Source organism: Trichechus manatus, unplaced genomic scaffold (assembly GCF_000243295.1).
Source record: "Trichechus manatus latirostris isolate Lorelei unplaced genomic scaffold, TriManLat1.0 scaffold00015, whole genome shotgun sequence".
Taxonomy (NCBI): domain Eukaryota; kingdom Metazoa; phylum Chordata; class Mammalia; order Sirenia; family Trichechidae; genus Trichechus; species Trichechus manatus.
In genome coordinates this window covers 20,941,848-20,958,053 of record NW_004443951.1, presented here as the reverse complement: position 1 = coordinate 20,958,053, position 16,206 = coordinate 20,941,848, and the positions used below count along the sequence as shown (strand labels likewise).

Sequence of the window (16,206 nt, the reverse complement as noted above, 5' to 3'; positions counted from 1 at the left end):
CGCTCATCTCAGACCTGTTCAACGGCTTCCTAGGGTACTTGAAATAAATAACTACATGCCTTGCAGGGCCCGCACCTGTCTCTCCAGCCTCCCCTGAACAAGGCTCACTTTCCCCGCAGCAGCCACAGGGACCAGTTTCTGGAATGTGCTGTGCCTCCTCTGAACACTTGGCCTCAGCCCATCATACATACCTGGTGAATTCCGATCCATCCTAGGATCTCAGCTCCAATGTCACTTCCTTGGGGAAGCCCTTCAGGTGCCTGATATACGCCCTCATAGAAATCACAGCCCTTTCCTTCCAAGCACTCCTCTCAGGGAGTAATTAAACACGCACTAGTGTGATGGTTACTGCCCTCCTCCTCCACCAGACCACACATTTTGTTTAGGCCTCCAATCAAGCCCAGCACCCAGACATACAATTTGCTGAATAAATTAACTGCTCCAGAGCCCGTCACACTGCACATACCGCTGAGCACGTCCGGACTGATGTAGGCGGGGCTCCCCCTCTGGTCCTTCAGAAGGTCCCCCTCGCTCACGAGATGCTTCCCGAGGCAGAAGTTGGTGATAGTTATCCGATGTGTCCTGGGAAAGGAAGGGGGAATGGACAAGCCTCGGTGTCTGTACCCACAGGTGCCAGACACGAGTGGGGCAGCCCAACTGGCCAGCCTACGATCTTGAACAAAAGGAGCTGGGTTTGTCCTGAAAGGGTAAACCAGCAGTCCCCCCGTCATCCCCTCATCCAGGGAGCAAAGGTATGGTGCCCACGTCCTCTTCTGCTCCCCTGACCCTCACTGCCTTCCCAGCAGCCCTCTGCCACAGCCCACACTGGCCACAGGCGGTCACTCCTGGTGCCTGCTCTGAGCTGTCACACCTGTCCAACTGAGGGTTTCAGGGATGCTCCCTGAACCTGCCACCCTGGTCGAGTCTCGGGATATGGCTGAGGGCTTAGAACATCTTTCAGAGATTGCCCAAAAAAACACACATAATATTCTAGATTGGGAGTGACCTGAAGATTTAGTTCAAGCCCCTCATTTACACACGAGAAAAAAGGAGTCCAGCGGAGTTGAGTGACTTAAAAAAACGCCCCTATGACATCATAAAGTGATTGGCAGGTCTCAGGCCTCCTCTGTGACTGCACTTTTCACCTCACTGTTGCTTATTTCCCACAACAACCTGCAGACAAGGAAGCTGGGAGAAGTTGGGTCAAGTTCCCTGGGAAGGGAGGGGGTTTAAATTCCAAGTCTAGCACACAAAGTTCCCCAGGGTGCCGCAGCTGGTCCTCATCCCTGGAATCCTGGTCCTGACGCGCACAGTTTCCACAACTCCTGGTGCTCCACTGCCTGAGAAAGACGAAGGAGTGTGGAAGCTGGGCCTCCACTGTGCCCTCCAGACGGAGACAAGGCCCTACTGACACAGCCCATTGCTTCCAGGGACCTCGGGTCTTTCCAGGAGGCCACACCCCTGGAGCTGGCATCTGACCAGCTGCAGCACAGGGGCTGAGAGGAGGACCCTGAGTCATCCAGCACTCACCCGACCCTACAGACCCCTAGAGGCCAAGGAAGGAGGCGGGTGGCAGCAGAGTCATCACAGCCTAAGAGTGACACCACACCCGGCCTTAGTCACCCTGTATCTTTCCAAAACCCCAGCTGCAGGCCAGCGCATGCATGGGAGATGCTGGCATTGGAAGGATGGCCTGGGCACTTTTCTGGGCACTTCAAGGATAGCATTACCTCTGTCAGCATGTGGAACTAGTCGACAAAACAAGAGCCCCTGCTCTTATGAACCAAGAGAGCCTTAGCCATCCTGCCCTCTTTATGGCAGGGGGCGCTCACACTGGTGCAGATGCAGGGGCTACTGTGTGGCAGTGAGCCTCATCACTGAAGCTTGCCCATCCATGCCAGGGCCCACCAGCCTGTGAGCAGTTAGCTGCTGGGGCCACATGGTGTGTGGGCTACAGTCTGACTTCTCCCTACTGCACACTTGTTCCCTCACGTTTTCTGTTGAGGGGAGAAATTCATGAGGGAGAAAAACAAAGGAGGGGGGTGTTGGGTACTAGTCCATTGGCCCTTCTCAGAAGCACAGGTCCCGGGTTCAGTTTGTTTAGACAGACAGTGAATTGGCTCACTCAGGAAGGATGAGCGGGACTAGGAAGGTGAAGACCGGAGGGAAGACAGCCCCAGGAAAAAGACATGGCCCCTGTGGAGCTATGAGGCGGGAGAGACTGTGACACACTTCAAGGAACCGAGAGGGTGACAGTGAGACCAGAGGAGGTGAGGAAGGTGAGATAATAACTAAGACCAAATAAAAGTTGTGCCTCCCATGTGCTGGCGCCGTTCCCAACTTTACAGGCATTAACCCCTTCCACCTGCACAGTGATCCTTCGAGGGAGGTACCATTGTTATCTTCATTGTATAGACTGGGCAGCAGAAGCCCGGAGAAGCAAAGGAACACTACTAGTAAGGAGGTGAGCAGCAGTGTGGCCCTGAGCCTGTGCCATTACCTGCCCACTCTTCTACCAGGTGGGGACTTTTGGCAGTTTGTGCCTGAGCATAGGTAAGGGAACAAGACAGACCTGGGTCTGAATCCTGGTTTGACCACTTATTTGTTGTTAGCTGCCAGCGAGTCGGCTGAGGCTCATGGTGGCTTTATGTGTAAGAGAACAAAATGCTGCCCAGCCCTGCGCCATCCTCATGATTGCTGGCATGATATGAAGTGCCACAACACACCCCAAAAGCCTCTAGGGGGTGGCAAGGGCTAGGGGGGGACTTTCTCACCTACTGATCAGTGTAGCCAGCACTTAGTCAGGCTTTCTGTGTGCCAGGTTTGCCTAAGAGCTTTACCCAGCAGCCACCCCCGCCCCCCGCCTTCCTGACCCACCTGGGTGACCTCCAGAAAACCCTGGGGCTCCCACTGCTGGGCCCTGGTGGAAAGCACAGCAAGAAGCATCTCTGAGAAGATGGTCTTTGCTACTATCGGGAAGAGCCCACTTTGTCAGAACTAACAAAGCTGGGTGACTCGTGAGGTCACCCTCCAGTCAGGCCAGGCCTGAAAGACACTGGAATGCATTTGCAGGCTGGGTGCAGGTGACTGAGCTGAGGCCAGACCGCATTCAAGCATGTGAACGCAGAGAGCACATAGCAGGGTCACATGAAGGAGGTAACGTGACAAGGAGTTTGTTTGTTCTTGACAATGCTCAAGCACCTGCAGTGTGGCTAGAAGCTTCCTGGAATTTAACACTTGCTGTCTTCATCTGGAGGAGCAGGACGCTGGCTTGGATCTGCTAACCCCAGTGTCAGGTAGGAATGGGCCAGGCCAGGTAGGCACAGAAGGGTTGTTTAGGCCAAGCCAGCGCCAGACTCCCCTGGAGGCCCTCGGCATAAGCAGGGGATGCTCTGGCATACTCGGGGAGGTCCTGGGCAGACAGATGGATGAGGCTCGGTTTGCTTTGGAGGAAATAACCAACCTGGGGAGTCCAGGGGGCACAGAGAGCTGTCAGGCCTGCTCCTGGGATGGGTGGAAGTAGGAGTCTACTCTTGGATGCCATTTTGCCTCCTCTTGTCCTCGTCAATCAGCATCACTGAAGTACTGAAAGCGAATGCTTACTGAGCACTTAGTGAGTGCAGGCCCTGCCCAAGTGGTCCAGGTGGGCAGTTTCCACCTAATCCCAACGACATCCCACAGGGAGAGTTTATCACTGCCCCATCTCACAGTGATGCAACAAGGCTCAGAGAAGTGAAGTGACGTGCCCATGGTCACATAGCTAGTGTGGTGGAGTAGGATCCAAGCCCAGGTCTGTCTGACCCCAGAGCCTGCACTGCTGGGCTGACCCCTGCTGGGGGCCCAGATGTGTCCCCGAGCAAGGTCCCATCAAAGCTGACTCATCCCTTATCTTGCACTTCAGACTCTGCCTCATCTAGAAAGCCACAAATTCACCCCATCTGAGGGAGTTGTAGGGGAGGGCCGCTGTGGGCTCGGATCCTTTCTAGGAAGCTCACAATGTGACCAGAAGGAGGTGCTCCAAGAGAAGGTAGGTACCTGCCTGATGGGCGTGTGTGTGTGTAGGGGGAGCCATCTGGCGCCATCTAAGCCTCTACACTGACATGTTGTTTGTAGGGGCTGGGAGAGTCTAGCTCAGAGAGGCCAGGGAAAGGCTTCCTCGCACCCTCTTAGGGGAGGGATCAGTGAGGAAGGGCACCTGTCTCTCCATAGAGGAGAAAGCCAGCTGCCATGTCCTGGCCTCAGTCAGCTGGCAGAGAAGTAGAGAGGACGGCAGGAAGGGAAGCTCCATAAGGGGCCTCAAGTGGAGAAGAGGGTCAGCTTGGAGGCTCAGTGTGTGACATGGTGGAGGTGGAATTCCCCAGGAGCTGCATCCAAGACGCTCCAGTGCCCTTCAGCTATCTCGGGGAATTCTGCTGGCAAAGGGCTTGGTGCAAAACAAAGGCCAGTCTGTCCTCTGCATTCCAAATGGAAACATCGACTCTAGCACTCCACACAGGCCTGCCCTGTCAGATGCCATTGAAGTCTGACTGGTGGCTCTGGGCAGTTGGGGCAGGAAGGCTGGCAAAGGGTCTCGGTCCAGGATCACACCCACGTCAAGATGTGGACTCCTGCAGCACTGAGGCTCCCACATCATCTGCCCCGAACACAGGACTGCTCAAGCCTCTGGTTGGGAAGTTCCCACAGAGCAGATACACTGTGTGTTTCCTTCCCCACTGCAGCTGGGCATGCTCCCTGCATGAGGTCTCTGAGGTGAGACACTGAGAGAAGGACCAAAAAAAAACCAAACAAACCCACTGCCGTTGAGTTGATTCTGACTCACAGCGACCCTACAGGATAGAGTAGAACTGCCCCACAGAGTTTCCAAGGAGTGGCTGGTGGATTCGAACTGCCAACCTTTTAGTTAGCAGCTTGAGCTCTTAACCACTGTGCAACCAGGGCTCGGAGAGAAGGACAGCTCAGAGGAAAGGCTATGGTGGGCTCAGGAGTCGGCTTCCTGGCTCCAGTTCCCGCCCTGCCCTTCCTTGCTGTGTGATCCTGGGCATGTGACTTAATCTCTTGCTAAGCCTCAATTTCCTTATCCTTAAAACAGGGGGAATATTAGCACCTAACTCCTGGCCCTATGATAGGATTTAACGAGATAAGAAGATAATCCCAAGGAAAGCAGTTAGCCCAATGTCTGGCAGATAGTATCAGATCACTAATTGCTCGCTGGTGTTATCATATCCTTCTCAGAAGGGCAGCGCACTGGCAGAGACCCTGGAAAGCAACCATCTCTGGGGATGGGAGTGAGAGGTGCCACGTCATGACAACAGATCCTGAGTGTACATGCTGGTGTGGGCGGAGCTTTCAGCTCAACTCTCTGACCCTCTGCCTGTGGGGTGAGGCAGGTGAGCTCGGGAAACGTGCCTGGAACTCTTCAGGGCTGAGCAGCAGGGCCCAGTGTGCCTGCTTCTTTGCTGCAGAGGACCCTGGAGTCTCTCCCACAGAGAACAACACGGTCAGATCCAAGGCCTCCTGAAGCTTGGCAGCACCCCCTGCTCTGCCACTACCACCCAAGTTGGCTGGATGGCGCCCAGTTCCCTGGGAGTCCCAGACCCCCAGTCTCTTTCTGACAGAAGGGGCAAGGGCAGCGAGGGATGAAGGGAGGGAGAAGTGCGTCAGCAGGATCGGTCGAGTGAGTCACTCTTAAGCTATGGCCCTTTGGGCTACCACAGTGTTTTTCTCCTTTTCTAGGAACTTGGTATGCAACTTGCCTACCCAAAAAGCAAAGAGGAAGGAGAAAGAACCCACAGCAAACCTCACATAACCTCAAAAGGGGATTTCAGATTTCAATCCTTTCCTTTTTTCCAAAGCAGGGTGAACTTGTCACTGCAGCTGCCTCGCAAACACTTCTCTGCTTCCTTCCCTGCAAGCTCTCCGTTCTCTGCCGAGAAGGCCTCCAGCTTATCTGCCTGCCTCTCCAGTTAAGGTGACGCTTGACAGGGTGGGCAGGAAGGGGCTGGAGCAACTCCAGGCCGAACCTCGACCTAGAGACCCCTGACCTAGCGCAGGTGAAAGCGAGGCCCTGGGAAGGGTGGGGTATGCCTGGGGACACACAGCAGGTTCTGAGTGGTCAGTTCAAGTCTCTGCCCCATACCACCCTGCCCTCTTCCAGAGTGTTCATGACGCAAGTGAATGGTGGCCAGTCCTCTGCCCCAAGACTCAAAAAGGAAGATCAGTAGATTAAAGAAATGCAGCCAAGATTTGAGGTCTGAATGAGGTACAGCATTCTGTAATCTGAGGACGACACACACAGCAGAGCTGATACAGTGGCACTGGCATTACTCGAGAGGTATGACCTCCGGTTACATTCCCAAGACCTAGGGGGCTTGGAGAAGTGACAGCCAAAGCAAAGCACCAATGAGAGAAAGAGGTCTGGAATGCTGGTGGGGTTAGCAGCATACCCCCAACTCCAGCCCCCAGGATGCTCACTTAGAGTCAGCGAATGGCTGTCGTGAAAGGCCCTGGGGGGCCCTCCAGCCCAGCTGGGAGTACATGGGCTCTGCAGCCAGACGGACTTAGGCGCTCAAAAAATATGCTCTTTCATGAATAGTGAGCCTGTAGCCCAGAGCAGGATGGTGACTGGCCCGAGGTCCCAGGGGGCCAGGGGCAGGGCCAGGACCCAGGTCTCCCAACAGTGAGACCATCTACTCTCCACCACTCAGGGTGGGCCGGTCAGCATTCGCAACACCTGACCTCCTCTTACGATTCAGAGCTGGTCTGGTGGGCACTGCTGGGCCCTCTCCTCAGGCGTCCTCGTAGGCAGCAGGACTCATGCCCTGAGGGGAGTGAGCATATGGGTCCCATCCTCCTGCCTGTCGGTCACAGGGCCATTTGGCCTAGCACTGGGGTGCACTGATGGTGGGCCAGGCCCTGCTAGGCAGTGCCACATCCACTAACTTGCATCTCAAGCCAAGCTTACCAGGGAGGTCTGATCACCTCCACTGTCACAGATGAGGAAATGGAAGCTCAGAGAAGTACTGGTGCCACAGTTGGCTCTAACACACGTCTGCTGAATTAATTAAATAACTGGTAAATAACCAAACAAGTAAATCTCATGGTCTCAGAGATAACTAAGAGGCAGTGCCGGGATGTGACCCAGGTTTGACACTGAAGTCCCTAACTCACTCACTGAACCCAGTCAAGGGTTCATGCAGCCCTGGAATTTCCTGTTGTCCTTCCCTCCTCCCTGCCGGGGAGGTTGTCATTTCATCACTTTCTCAGGCTGGCAGTTTTCCCTCAAGCTTCATGAATCAACACAGATGGTCACTGCACCCCTTAGTGTGCCCCCAGCCCTCCATACAGTGACATCTGTTTTCTGGTCAGGGGGTAGGGGCCTTGGGTGAAAGGTTCTCTGTCTCCAGCCCCGGCACCATGGGGAGATGGTTGAGTCGCTGAGGGCAGCAGCATCCTCCTGATATCATCTCAGATGGTCTGGTACCCCTTCTCCCTTCAGAGGCCCACGTCCCTGCAGCCTTTTCCTGTGACCACTATGGTTTTTGGCTACTCCATGAAGGACTGGATCCACAGTCAACGCCCACGGAAGCAGCAGTCAAGAAATCGAACAATGCATTGCACTGGGCAAGTCTTCTGCAAAAGATCTCTTTAAAGTCTTAAAAAGCAAAGATGTCACTTTAAGGACTAAGGTGTGCCTGACCCAAGCCATGGTATTTTCAATTGCTTCATATGCATGTGAAAGTTAGACAATGAATAAGGAAGACCTAAGAAGAATTGATGTCTCTGAATTATGGTGTTGGCAAAGAATACTGAATACACCATGGACTGCCAGAAGAACAAACAAATCTGTCTTGGAAGAAGTACAGGTAGAATTCGCTTTAGAAGCGAGGATGGCAAGACTTTGTCTCACATACTTTGGACATGTTATGGGGGACCAGTCCCTGGAGAAGGTCATCATGCTTGGTAGAGTAGAGGGTCAGCAAAAACGAGGAAGACTTTCAATGAGATGGACTGACACAGTGGCTGTAACAATGGGCTCAAGCGTAACAATGACTGTGAGGATGGCACAGGACCGGGCAGTGTTTTGTTCTGTTGTACATAGGGTTGCTATGGGTTGGAACCGACTCAACGGCACCTAACAACAACAACATGGGGGACAATACAACCACATTATGGGACAATTACCCACTGTACTGCTTCTGCCGTCAATCCTGGGCCCTCCATTGCCTCAAAGGGGCCCAAATCCTCTGCCTGGTGGGGTGACAGCCTGAGTCAGGGGCCTCAACTAATCTCCCTCTGCCGCTGGTTCACTGAGGATGGTGGGGTGAGCTGCCCACTACCCTTCAGGACTGAGGCACTCTCACCCCTGCTGCTAGGAGCGTTGGCCTCGGACTACGGATCACTCGTAGCTGTGTCCCTCTTGGGAAGTGTCCTTAGCCAGAGGATGCTGCCTTGCCCAAGGCTACATGCCCCTCCCTGAGGACATCTACACTCAGTGACAGGTGGCTGTGGGGTACAGAGGCCAGGCCCCTTGCCTCGATTTGGGGTGTCTCTGATGGGCCTCCAGCTCTGAGCTCTTCCAGCTGAGGCCCTGTTGTGGCTGTGTTATGGTTCAGCCCCTCCCCTGCCCAGTTCTACTCCCTTCTCCCTGAGAGCACTGCTAGTCAGCATCCTGTACACAAATCTCAGGGTGTTTCTAGGGGAACCCAACCGACGACAAGGCCTCACTTTGCTCAGCTGTAATTCCTTCATCCACGTGTCCATTGTTATAGTCATTTACTGAGCTTTTACTGAGCAACCACCAGGAGCCAGGCATGACAAATGCATGGACCAGGAAGAGCAATGAAATCCTTCCTAGGCTTTCCTCTCTGTGACCTCTAAGATGCCCATTCTTAGTAAGCACCATATTCTCATGTGGCAAGGCAGAAGGCAGCATTCCCGTCCCCTAGCCCCTGGGATTCCTGGGAGAAGTGGGCTTTCTGGAGTCAGAGCCCCCCGCCCGGGGACACTGCAGGGCACTGGGTGGTTACAATACGTAACCTGCTCCAGCCCCAAGGTTACACCCCGAAAGAAGAAAAGCAATGTTACCTCTTATTGAGCACCATGTTTCCAAGCTTCAGGTCTCTGTGCACAATATTTTTCTGGAAAACAAAAAGCATATGGTTTGATTTTGATAAAAGTTTCTACAGAAGAATACTGATCAAAATGGGGAAATGCAGAACAGAATTTCAAATTCTCATGGACTCCAGACTTCCTGGAGCCACGGAGGCTGGATGAACCCCTGAAACTAATGCCCTGAGATAACCTTTAAACCTTAAACCAAAAATAACCCCTGAAGTCTTCTTACAACCGAACTACAGTTTAGCTTAACTAGTGAAGAATGTCTGCCTTGAGCATGCTCTTTTAAGAACTATCTATATGGGATCAAACTGACAACAGCAACTCGAAAGGATTAGATAGGAACCTTAGAGGGCAGTGAGTTTATGTTAATGGGGGAGAAACAGCTCAGAAAAGGAGGGTGAGGATGGCTGCACGACTCAAAGAATGTAATCAATGTCACTGAACTGTACTGTAGAAACTGTTGAATTTGTGTATGTTCTGCTGTGTATATTCTCAACAACAAAAATAAAATAAAATATATTAAAAAGCATATGGTTTGTACCATGAAGCAGGGAGCTGCAGTTGGGCCCAGCCCATGCAATCTGGGCTCTCCAGCTGTTTGCAATGGCAGGAAGAGTCATATGGTATGTCTCTTTAGGCTTGTGCCTTGATTCGCAAGCCGCAGACAGATCAGGACAATTTCATCACCTCATCAGTGGTGTAAAATATGAGCCCTGGCAGTCTCTGCCCCACCAAGGGCAACCTTCCAGCTTTCTTCCCTCAGAGCAGCAGCTAATGGGGCAAACCACCCTTGCCCTCCACCTCATCAAACATTCACTGAAAGAAACAAGCCTCTGCCTGGGTTTGGGGTCAGAGATGAACTGTCTCACGATTCTAGTAACCAAGTACTGCAGGCTCAGCCCTCAGAAGCTGTGAGAGCTGTGGCCTCTTCCAGGCATTCTTAACCTTTATTTTGGGGTCTCTGACATCCCCAATCCTACAAAAAGCTCAGATATGTGGTGGCTGCCCCTAGTAGGTATCTCGCAGTCATTGCCTGAGCTGGGTGACTGCAGTTTAACCCCTTGAATGATGGGGAGTCACTGTGCTGGGGTCTAGTTTGCTGCCCATCAGTCCCTTTCCAGGAACAAGGAGTGTGGCCTGCAGCACTGAGCCTTGCCTGTGTACATTTCATCCAGACACTCCCAGCTGCAAAGCACACCTGGGCAAGAACGGAATAGAACCACTTTCCAAGAGCAGCAGCAAGAAGGATGGCTTTCCATGGCACCTGGGGCCAGGAGGCCTCTCCATCATCGGGAGGCACAGGACACCACAGGCCAGAGAGGGAGGGAGTGGTCGAGAGGCAGCACCTCACCTGGTGCAGGGCTTCCACCACTCGTACCACATCGTAGAAGATGACCACCGTCTCCCGCTCGCTGAGCCTCTTCTCCTTGATGACGTAATGCTGCAGGTTGATCAGGTCGGCGGTCTTGTCGCTGAAGTCGTGTGCACAGAGGCAGTCGAGGACGAGGCAGATGCGCTTTTTCATTTTCTTAACCATTCGGCTGGATTCTGTGTCCTCAACAACTTCACAGGTGCGGTCCTGGGAGGCAAGGGAATAGACCAGGGCTTGGCTGTGGGCCCAGCAGGGCCAAGGTCAGGGGCTGGGACTCTCCCCTGGAGTTGGATGCATGACCCATGAGAGAGCCCCGTAGGCAGCATGGATCACAGGGCCGCTCAGCATTGCTGGTTCTCTTTGTGCCTCGTGCCAGGCCCAGCAAGAGGACCAGATCCAGGCTCTGGGCACCCCAGATTGGTAGCCAGAACCCACAGACAGAGAACCAACCCAGTTCCTAAAAGTGAGGGGCTCAGGTTAAGATGTCTGCCTTTTAGGCTTAATGCTTTGATCATAACCGAAAGGATTCAGATCAGGGCTGGGCATTTAAAGCAAAAAGCTGACTCAGCCCAGTGTATAGGGAGCAAACTTCCCCTCATGGCACTCCCAGGTATTCTAGCAATCACCAGTGTAAATGCCCTTTTGCTAATCAATGTCCAAGAGAGTGGAGATGACAAGAGGTCAATTCTGGAAGGTTTCAGGCATTACAGCGTTCTACGTGTCCAAGACAACTGCTTTCCTGGCGGCAGCAGTACTCCTGGGCAGCCACGGAGTGGGGTTTAAGAGTATGGGCTCTGGCGTAAGAGCTGGTCCAGGCCCCAGCTCCACCTCGTCCTAGCTGTGGGATCCGGGGCACTTTGCTTAACCTCTCCAAGTCTCTGGTCCTCATCTGTAAAAGGCAGCTTGCCATCCCTCCCTCACAGGCTGGTGAGAGAATTCAGTGAGACAAGCCACCAAGGGCTTAGGACAGGTCCTGCCAGTCAGGCCTCGGAAAGTGGGTACTGCACCGCAAGCTCTAGGCCCCATTTCCTTCCTGAAAAGGTATTTCAGGTAAGATGGAAAACAGGTACAACTTGGGGACTTTCACCCTACCAGCTCTAGGAGGCCCTCGGTGTCATCCCTAGCAGACTGCCTGTCCCCTCTGGGGAATTCCTGGAGCACTGACTAAGTTTCTCCTTAAGAGCAGAATCCTATCTCTTCTTCTGTCTTCCTCAAGGGGCTAGCACAGTGTCTGGCACACAGATGATACACAAGAAATATTTCTGCTACCCAGGTTCTTTCGTCCAAAATGACATAAACCAAGCCAAGATTCTGAAGTTATCAGAGATGAATTACTAAGAAATCACAATCACCCTCAATCTGATTTCATATTTAAGGAAAACTCTCTCATTTTGGGATTTGCCTCATGATACCTGAAGTTGAGGGGTGCGTATGTAGTGGGGGGGGGGGTGCATTTTCCATTTATTTTATTTCAGGAAATCAAGCTGACAGTTTTCATTACCGTGAAATAACAATGAAGATGACCACGCACCAGCAGCAGTTCAGTACTTTATACACTCTAACTCATCTCCCTGACCACCTTATGATGTAGGTACCATTAGCATTGTCCCCATTTTACAGATGAGCAATCCTGAGGCTCGCAGACCTGAAGTGACTTGCCCAAGGTCACAAAGCCCAAATCCAGGACTGTCTGGCTCCAAAGCCTGTACTCCTTCCACAACCCCATGCCGCCTCTCAAATATCAGGTCCACCTTAGCAAGAGTTGGTCCTGGCCAGTGCATTTGGCCGAGGGCTCTGTGGAAGGTCTGCTGGGACAGCCTAGCTGCCCTCCAGTCTGAGCAGACCTCGCCATCCTTCTGAACCTAATTCTTCATTTCTGGAGACACGATTTCAGTTCTGCTCAAGGATGGCTCTTTCTAGGGTACAAGTTGCTAATGAGCACCTTTCCTAAGGAACCTGGAACATCTCGGCACAGGAGCTCAGGGACACTTGCTGAACAGACGGAAGTGCCTGGGCAGGCAAAAGGACTGCTGGTACCAACACAACTGTGAAGATCTACAGGCGGCCCTCATTGCCCTCCCTTCCGCCCCAGCTTGGCCAATTCCCGACAACACAGCTGGGAAGGCTCGAGCCACTGAAAGAGTCCGTGTGTCTTTAAATGACTTCCTGCTTTCCTCTTTTCTCAGAAAACAGGCTCTTTAAAGAAAGCCTGGCTGATGTAGGATGATGTAGGATGCAAGCCCTGCGTGCTCCTGCCAGGCTGCGATCATCACAGCAGGAGCCCTGCAGGAGAATGGCCCGGCCTGACCTCCACCTGCCCCACCCAGGAAGTCCTGATGCACCAAGCATGGCAGGGACACCAGGGGGCAAGCGTCATGAGCTGCTGAAAGGATGATGTGGTCCTGGCAAGTGCCAGTGAGAGCCAGTCAGATGGGGGTGAAGGGGGCAGGCAGGTGCCTCTGCCACTCACCTGGAAGAGGCCGTGGTGGTGGACCACGCCGTCCTGCGTGTGGAGGAGGGAAAGCAGAGAGTACTCGGTGTGTAGCAGCATCTTGCCTTGCCTTTCCTCTTGGCTTTCTATTCCTTGGTCTCCCCTTTCCTCAAGGGTAAGAATCTTTAGGAAAATACCAAGACAAAAAAACAAAACCCGAAAAGCTACTTTACAAAGCAGAATGATTAGACCAGAAGATGCAGGAGGTTCATTTTCTACCATGCCACACTTGTAAACACACACTCACACACACACACACATACAAGGTGAAACAGTTTTTCTTAATGTGATAGCAACATGATTTATGCACAGATAAAGCTGTTTAAATCAGGAGTTGTTCAGAGCAAAACTGTGTGAACTTGATTGCTTCACGGGAAGAAATGGTGCTACTCTTGTTCACAAGTGATGCAGGTGTGAAGGTGGAGGAGAGGGAGGAACTGGGTTGGCAGTATGGGCGCCTGGGTCCTGAGTCCCCCCCACCCCTCATGCTCCATTTACCTTCAGCTGATAGAAGTCATCCGTGCCATCCTTCCTGGCCAAACACTGCACAATGCTGGGCACTGGTGAATTGCCCAGACGGGGACCTATGGCACAGAGAACAGCCTACCTTTGAGAAGCCCCGTCTACCGGGGCACCATGTCACCTGGTTTTCTGGCCAGCTCTTCTCTTCAGAAGGGCACCAGAGTTCACTCAGTGGACAGACTCCTCCCCACCCCCTCATCTCCTAGTGGAGTGTTCTCATGGTCTCCCCTCCAAAAATGGAGGCAGTGTGTGCAGCCATCTGAGACACACCTGACCCTTGTGTAGGTACATTTCTCACAATGGGTGGCTTTCAACCCTGGAAGCATATTGGAATCTCTGGGGAGCATTTGTTAAAACAAGAAATCCTAGTCTGCAGCCTGGACCTTCTGAATCAGGAACTCTAAGGTTAGGATCCAGGAAATCAGAGCTTTAACAGGTTGCCCTGGTGATTCTGATGGGGCCCACCTGAAGTACCAGCTTTTGGGAACTTCTGTACTTCTGGAGAGGCATACTGCTCGCTGCCCTGGACAGCATTCTGTCTGAGCTTTTGGAGGGTAAATCAGATCACCTCGCAGTGCCGATGCCCTGCTAAAAACCCACCACATTGCTCCACTGCTCTTAATGTACAACTCAGACTCCTCTTCTGTGGTCTCCAAGGCCCTGCATGATTTGGCCCCTGTCCACCTCTCTAACTCCAATACCTTTCCACCCAACTCACCACACTCCAGCTGCACTGGCCTCTTAATTCTTTCAACACATTAAGCCCTTTCCTGCCTCTAGGCCTTTGTACTTGCTGTTCCTTCTGTCTGGAAAGCTTTTCCCCTGCTCTTCACATGGCTGGCTCCTTCTCATCCTTGGGTGTCAGCTCCAATGTCTCTTCCTCATAGAGGCCTTCCTGGTCTATGCTATCTCTAGGCCCTTCTCACTTCTCACTGTCACATCACCTTGTTATTCCCTTCAAGGCACTTATCACCATAGGTGATGACCTTGTCTGTTGTTTACTCTGTTTCTTTTTCCAGCTAGAATCTTAAGTTCCATGAGGGTAGGAACCATGTCTGACTCATTCACCGTGGCATCCCTGGCAAACAGCACAGGTCTCGTGCATAGTAGGCACCAGTAACTATTTGCTGAAGGAACGGAGCTGCAACTAGCCTGTGCCCACAAGTGCAAGATGCTGTCCCAAAGTGAAACCCACACCAGTCTCTCTCTGGCTGCCAGGAGAGTCGGGTTCCTCAGAGCCCACACCACCCAGAACCATGACCACAAGCAATCTGGACCTCCCGGACCTCAGACATCCCGCAGAAAAGCTCTACTGCAAAATTCACAATTTTACAGAATTTCTGTCCAATTTTATAAGAAGTTTGACCGGGTGAGGTGTGGGGGGAGGCTCTACAAAATGCTTTGTGAAATTCATCACACTATCTCAGAATGTGATCAAAGACGTGCCTAGGCTAATGGATCTTGGGGTCTAGTGTAGCTTGCGTGCCTCCTCTGGGCACAGTGGGCATCCTGGGAGCACATACAGGACTCTCTGGGGGAAGAAAGAGACAGAGGGCAGCTCTCAGCTGAGACTGATCTAAGGCCGGTGTGACGACAGCAAAGATGACAAGCTTTGGTACAGAATGACCTAAGGCTCCTGGATCTCCCACTGATAAAGATATGCTCCACTGAAAGCAGTGAAGGTAGGGGCCAGGCCCACACTATTGTGGGTGCAGCACCTCACTCTGGACTTCTGGAGGTCAGACTGTGCCAGCCAGCATGCTCTGCCCCTGCCTCAGCACACCACTCACCCAACGGGCAGAGGCTTACCAAGGATGAACGGTCCAGCTCTCTTTGCATTACTTCCGGATATGCCACTTCCTAGAGCCTTCGCCCTGGCCGACGTTTCCCCAGCTCCTCTGTCTGATGCTCTCCGCTTCATTCTCGGCTCTAGACAAGACAAAAAGGCCCCTTCTCACTGAGTAAGTTTTCTTATGCTAACCAGCCTGGCGCTCCAAGTCTCTGACTTGGGGATGCGTCACACAGCTGCTGCTGCTGTTTCCGCCGCCGCCTCCTCCCCCTCCCGGAGGAGCACGATAGTTCCTACTGGGAAAGAACCAACGCTCCCTGACTTGAGATTAATTAGGGGCTAAGGGTGCATGTAACTCCAAGGCAGCATATACTGGCTACAAAGGTGGGGAGCCAGCCTGCCCGAAAGGTGCCTGTCAAATGCAGTGAGAAGGACGCTGGGCTTTGTGCAGATGCTAAAGCCAAACAGGAGCCCGGACAGACAACCGGAGACAGAGAGAAAAGCCAGCTCTGTGTGTACCTGAGCCCAGCGTTCCCAAAGTGAGGCCTTCCCTCTACCTATAGCCAAAAGACCTGAGGTGCCAACTGCTGGGCCCCCACTTCATCTCTACGGAGCCCATCTCTGCAGAGTGGTAGTGAGTGGGGTCTGGGAAATGGCATGTTACACACAAAGCCTGGGTAATTCTTTTTTTTTTTAATTGTTGTAGTTTAAATAAAGTTTAGATTTCAAGTTAATCTCCCATACAAACATTTATACATACATTGTTACGTGACCCTAATTGCTATCCCCATACTGTGACAGCACACTCTTCCTTTCCACACCTGATTCCCCATGTCCATTCAACCAGCTCCTAACCCTCTCTGCCTTCCCATCTCATCTCCGGACAGAAGCTGCCCATTTAGTCTCTTGTATCTA

General features: G+C 52.6%; 1 protein-coding gene across 3 annotated transcripts in view; it reads right to left on the bottom strand.

Moving 5' to 3' along the window:
* Positions 1 to 16,206, bottom strand: part of STK40 (serine/threonine kinase 40) — a 48,358-nt gene that overhangs the window by 6,756 nt on the left and 25,396 nt on the right. For 2 of the 3 annotated variants that reach the window (XM_023727230.1, XM_004371935.2), the window contains 6 exons: positions 15,312 to 15,431; positions 13,479 to 13,564; positions 12,960 to 13,103; positions 10,469 to 10,696; positions 9,085 to 9,137; positions 467 to 582 (listed from right to left, as the gene is read on the bottom strand). In XM_023727230.1, the coding sequence (XP_023582998.1) occupies positions 467 to 582; positions 9,085 to 9,137; positions 10,469 to 10,696; positions 12,960 to 13,103; positions 13,479 to 13,564; positions 15,312 to 15,423 (739 nt within the window). In that variant the 5' untranslated portion in view covers positions 15,424 to 15,431. The remainder of the gene's footprint in view (positions 1 to 466; positions 583 to 9,084; positions 9,138 to 10,468; positions 10,697 to 12,959; positions 13,104 to 13,478; positions 13,565 to 15,311; positions 15,432 to 16,206) is intronic. The other variant, XM_023727231.1, reaches the window with a different exon arrangement.